Consider the following 5,498-nt stretch of genomic DNA (forward strand, 5'->3'; position numbering starts at 1 on the left):
TATCTGACAAAGTTATACAAATGGAAGGCTCATGTACACATGGTGCACAAATAATCATGTACATGCACAGACATAGCATGGAAATGGGAGATAAACTGTACAAAGTACACACACATGTGCACACACACATACGCACACATTCACATAAGTGTAGAAACACAGAGAAGATACACAGAGCATACACATGACAAACATACACACAACCTTGTGTCCACATTCCAGCCAGCCAAGCAGCTTCAGTCACACCACATGGGACAGGACACAAGAAGGGCAGAAAATGGGGGAGCACTGTTCGAGAAGAGAGGGGAGGTTGGGGGAGGGGGCTGACATCTTGCTGTTTCCATTTCCGCTTACATTTCTTTCAAACAATACACTGTCTGTATGTTCCTTGGCATCACACACGCTGGAACTTCAACATGTCTGATGCAACCAGATTTCATAGTGAGAAGTCATGACGTGTCTCAGGATGGTGCTCACACATAGCACCTCTCTCTCCTCCACACAAGACATGTGAAATGAAACATGCAGATACACACATGCACACAAACACACACTCACACACACACACACACACTATGCACATGCCCACAAACATGCAACCTACACAGTATCTGCTGCACCTCACAAAATCAGTGGCAGTGATGGCACCGTAAGACCAGTTAATTATGTTCTGAACTGAGGTCATGTGACTGTCTGTCACCACAGTTACTGGCCAAACATTGTAAAGTCAGAATAAACCGACCCTGAGTGGTGGGGGTCATGTGACCACTCTGTCGTTGCAGTCATTGGGCTGCCATTGTACATGGAGCATGGAGTGGTTACTGTGAATGCATAAAATAATGTTGTCGTTTCTTTTTTATGGTAGTACATTCTCTAAAATCAAAGGCAATTGCTGCCTGAAAAAAAACATGGCATAAAACAGGCAGCCCTATAACCATCATCAAGAGACCAACAAGCTCACAAGTCATGTGACTTAACCCTTACAACAGTGCATGAATTATGCTGTCTTTCATGTAGCTGTATATCACTCCCAGTGATATTCCGTGTGTGATTCTTGTATAAACAGCTGCCATAATATTGTCATATGATGTGACGCTGTATACACAAACAGGGTTTGGAAAGAACATACAGCAAGTTATGTGGTATCATCTAAAGGAAATTTCCTTCATAAATAATGTTTCATCTAACATATACTTAATGTAACCCACTAGTGCAGACTATGGTAGGGGTCTGATTCCCTCTCCTGTGCAAACTACTACCTGCTTATGCGGAGAAAACAAAAGTAGGTACAGCTAAAAACCGCCCGTTAGTAGATTACCTCTCTTCCGCATCCCTGTGAGTGCCCTCTTTTGACAACACAAACAGGTTTGGAACAAAGATAAGACTAAACAAGAAACTATTGTCTTCCTGCATGACAGTCATTGTTCATTACACGCTACCATTCCAGTGTTTCAGGGAGGTAGCAGGCCCAACTTATCAGCCAAAATACCAATCACAAAGTTCAGCTTCCAGCATGCTCATCTGAAGGTACAAGAGACACAAGACACTGTAATGGCATTACTTCACAACATGCTCTCCATTTCGTCAGGCTATCCTGTGAACAGATCAAGTCACATGGAGAGCTCACCTTTGGTGGTCTGCAGTCTGCTGATTGGAGATGATACCACTGAGAAGTCAACAGCGACAGTTCTCTTCACAAGCACATCTCTCTCATTTACTATCTTCCAGGCAGACAGCCTGCATGACAGTCAGTTGTGTCCCACTATGACCATGAGAACAGCAGAGGAGGCAACTTCTGTCCCACCTTATCTGGGCCAGAAATTAATTACAGCGCTAGTCTTTTGTGGAGGACTATGACTTGCAGACCAGGAGGCAAGGCATATAGCAAGTCACCTACTGGTTGTCAGCTGTCAAAAGATGGCAGTTTTATGGTCTCAAAAGGCGGCCATACTGTGTCACAAGGTGGCCATTTTATGGTGTCAAAAGGTGGCCATGTTATGATGTTAAAAGGTGGCCATTTCATGGTGTCCAGAGGTGGCCATGTTATGATGTCAAAGGTGGCCATACTGTGTCAAAAGGTGGCGATTTCATGCTGTCAAGAGGTGGCCATGTTATCACATCAAAAGGTAGCCATTTCACTGTGTCAGAAGGTAGTCAGTTTGAGCAAGGCCTCCCGGTGGAGGTCAGCCCGGGCTAAGTCCAGAGTGGCCAGGTGACGACGGAAGAGGACGGGGCAGTCAAGAGAGACGCAGGGCTGAGTGCTGTCCTGCACCCCCATGCATGTCTGACACACCTGTAACACACACACACACAAAGTGGGGGGTGAGCACTGTCCTGCACCCCCATGCATGTCTGACACACCTGTAACACATATACACACAGTGAGGTTGAGTGCTGTCCTGCACTCCCATGCATGTCTGACACACCTGTAACACACACGCACAGTGAGGGTGAGCCCTGTCCTGCACTCCCATGCATGTCTGACACAGCTGTAATACACACACAGTGATGCATCACCTCACTGTTGTTGTCCGCTTACCTGCAACACTGGTTGTCATTGACCTTACTTAGTCCCTCCGTCTCAAATGCCTACAACCCAGTGTGACGCAGGGCTGTCCAAAAATTCATGAGACACCTAGGCTATGCAGCACATGTTTATGCTGAACAGTGTGCAGTCTTGCACTTCCATCCATGTATACAAGTGACACAGAGGGTCTTTCAGAAATGTGTGTGTGTGTGTGGGTGTGTGTGTGTCTGTCCGTGTGTGTCTGTGGAGAGACTGAGGAGAGCGACAAAGAGAGGAGAAAACATCAGAGACAGAGACCAACAGACTAATGGATATTACAACATGCATTTTTCATAAATAATTTTATATTCAACAAAGGCTCCCTTAAAACAGCTCTCTCAACATCATCCGCACAGTTTACATACATTCTTCACACTTATTCACACTCAGATTAATACTATCAAAGTATGTGATGAACCATAGCTTGCCCTAAACACACACAGCTAAAACTCCACAGCTGTCTGCCTCCTCCACATGCACACTCCCACAGAGGCCTGGGACAATCTGCACCACACTGACAATCTTTCCACAGAAAGCAATGTGGAGAAGCCTGCAGACTGCCATGCATGTACAGAATGACAACTGTCTCCAGTCCACACACATACCTTCTCCTCATCACTAGCACCCACATGGACCCCTGTACAGACACACAGTGATGTGATCACCTGGGCCAGCCTGTGCTGCACAGTCTCAAAGTTGGCGCAGCGTGTGGCCAGAGTGAGGGCCACCATCTGGGGGTCCTGTCGGCAGGAGGGGCACACTGCTTCTTTGGTCTGTCGCTCGCACACCAGGCAGTCCGACGTCACAAAGTACTGCGAGATGGTTCCCTATCACACACATTGCACATACCCATGTAACAACCTGGTGCTGAGATAAGGTCCTCTGTCATCCAAACTAAGTATGATGTGACACAAAGTGCTGACACAATTGCTGCAAATCAAAATGAGGTGCACATACAGAATGATGTGAAAACATACAGAATGATGTGAAACCATATTCCTGTGATATGATCCAAGCTTTAACACAGTATGTTGTTAAAAATATGGTATGTTGTTATTGTAATATGGTACATGCACCCAGTTGGATTTAAACCACAGATTTTTACATGGTTCCCTGTTGAACATCTACAGCCTGATGGCATATGCAGAAATGACAGCGAAAGGAATTTACAATGCCTGACATAACCAAAGGTCCCAGACAAAGAAAAAAAAAAGGCGGTGGCGACACGCTCTCTCAAGGGAGAGCAGCCTGAACTTACATGTTAAGACAAAAGAGTAATACAATAAATACAGTACAATACATTACAATATGTCAAACTCCTAAAAGACACTGGCCAGTTCTGTGTGCTGCGCAGTGAAGGCTACACATGCCAACAAGTCACAAAACCTGTGGTATGCACTGTAAGTAAAAAAAACAAAAAACACTTACAGCATGTCCGCTAGAGCCACACACAGAAAGAAAGACTCTGACCTGCTTGGAAGTCGGGGCAACGAGTGGGGCGGTGAGACGCACCACCTTGGGCATGTCGCTGTACCACTGGAAGACGCTGACCCCCACTAGGGAAAGCAGGCGGTCCAGAGCGGGCAGCACCTGCTTGTTGATGTAGTAGGTGACATTGACCCGCAGCGAGGGGTCCAGCAGCAGCTCCCGGGGCTGACGCACCAGCTGGATGAGAGGAAGGCCGGGGGACCCATGGACGATCACGTAAGGCACACGCTCCCCCACCCTGGGCTCTGCTCGCCGGTCCATCCGCAGTCGCTTCCTGACAAACACACACAGGGCAAAGTATGGGGAGAGACTGTCAAGTGATGGTAGTAGGAGTGGAATACCTTGACAAGTTACATACCCAGTTTTGAATTCAATAGCTATGCTCGAAATGGTTGTTTCCCCTCACCTAGTTATGTATGAACAGGATTTTTGCAAAAGATTTAACTAAACAAACAGGAGGTGGCACTGTAAAGAAAATATCAATTGAATAAAATATGTCTCTCATCAAAAATGAAAGAAGGTAAGCCTAACAGTTCCAGCTCAATTACTATTTGTCAAATAAATAGAATTTCCTCTTCCTTTAAAAATGATCTACAGTCATACTACCTTTATTTGAACTTAAAAAATAAACTCTGTCAAACTGTCTTTCCTCTTAAAGAATTAATATGACTGTTTGTTGTCCGATGTGTTGCAGTGTCAGTGAATGTAACACTCACACACACACACAAACACATGCACAAACACATGCGCGCACACACACACACACACTCACACAAACACACACAGACAGAGCAACCAAACCTGGCAATTTCCAGTGCAGGGACGCAGGCGCCTGGCTTGTAGCCCATCATGCCGCGGTACTCCTTGGCGAACACGAAGTCCTGCAGACCGACGCGGCCCACCAGCATCTTGGTCAGCTGCCGGTGCAGGTAGGCCCGAACCTGAGACACGTCGCGCTGTGTGAAGAGGATCTTGATGCAGCGCTCCAGCACTTTGGACACCACCCCGCAGTTGTCGCGCCGCACTGTCTCGATGCCCTTGGCATCAAACACTGGCTCCCGCTGGTCACGGGTCTCGTACATGAAGCCCACATAGCGCTTCTTGGTCTGCAGTGCACACGGCAGGTACACCTGCAACAACACAGACCAACCTTCGAAGACTGACACAACAAAATGATCATGGAATGACTTTCCAAGGCTACAGACCACATAACCTGGTCTGTGGCCTTCGTAAGTTATTCAACAACAACTGAAAGAAGTGTTTTAGGGTAGCCTTTGTTGAACAGATTATAAAAAATCATTCATTAAAAGTGCATGTTGTAATATCTGTCAATCTGTCTGTCTCTTGTTTCTCAGTCTTTCTGCTCTCTCTCTCTCCACAGATCTAGGCTAAATATGTTGTTGTCAACATGAAATGAGACAGGTCTTTTTAATTTAGCTATGTA

At 46.2% G+C, this 5,498-nt stretch overlaps 1 protein-coding gene across 1 annotated transcript; it reads right to left on the bottom strand.

Moving 5' to 3' along the window:
• Positions 1 to 318: 318 nt before the first annotated feature.
• LOC143278335 (DNA polymerase zeta catalytic subunit-like) lies at positions 319 to 5,184 on the bottom strand (the record flags this gene model as incomplete). The annotated part of the gene is made up of 4 exons (XM_076583252.1): positions 319 to 2,293; positions 3,232 to 3,393; positions 4,037 to 4,328; positions 4,856 to 5,184. Coding segments are annotated over 4 exons (933 nt in total), but the record flags the coding sequence as incomplete, so codon positions are not given.
• Positions 5,185 to 5,498: the final 314 nt, after the last annotated feature.

Source organism: Babylonia areolata, unplaced genomic scaffold (assembly GCF_041734735.1).
Source record: "Babylonia areolata isolate BAREFJ2019XMU unplaced genomic scaffold, ASM4173473v1 tig00002737_3, whole genome shotgun sequence".
Classification (NCBI taxonomy): domain Eukaryota; kingdom Metazoa; phylum Mollusca; class Gastropoda; order Neogastropoda; family Buccinidae; genus Babylonia; species Babylonia areolata.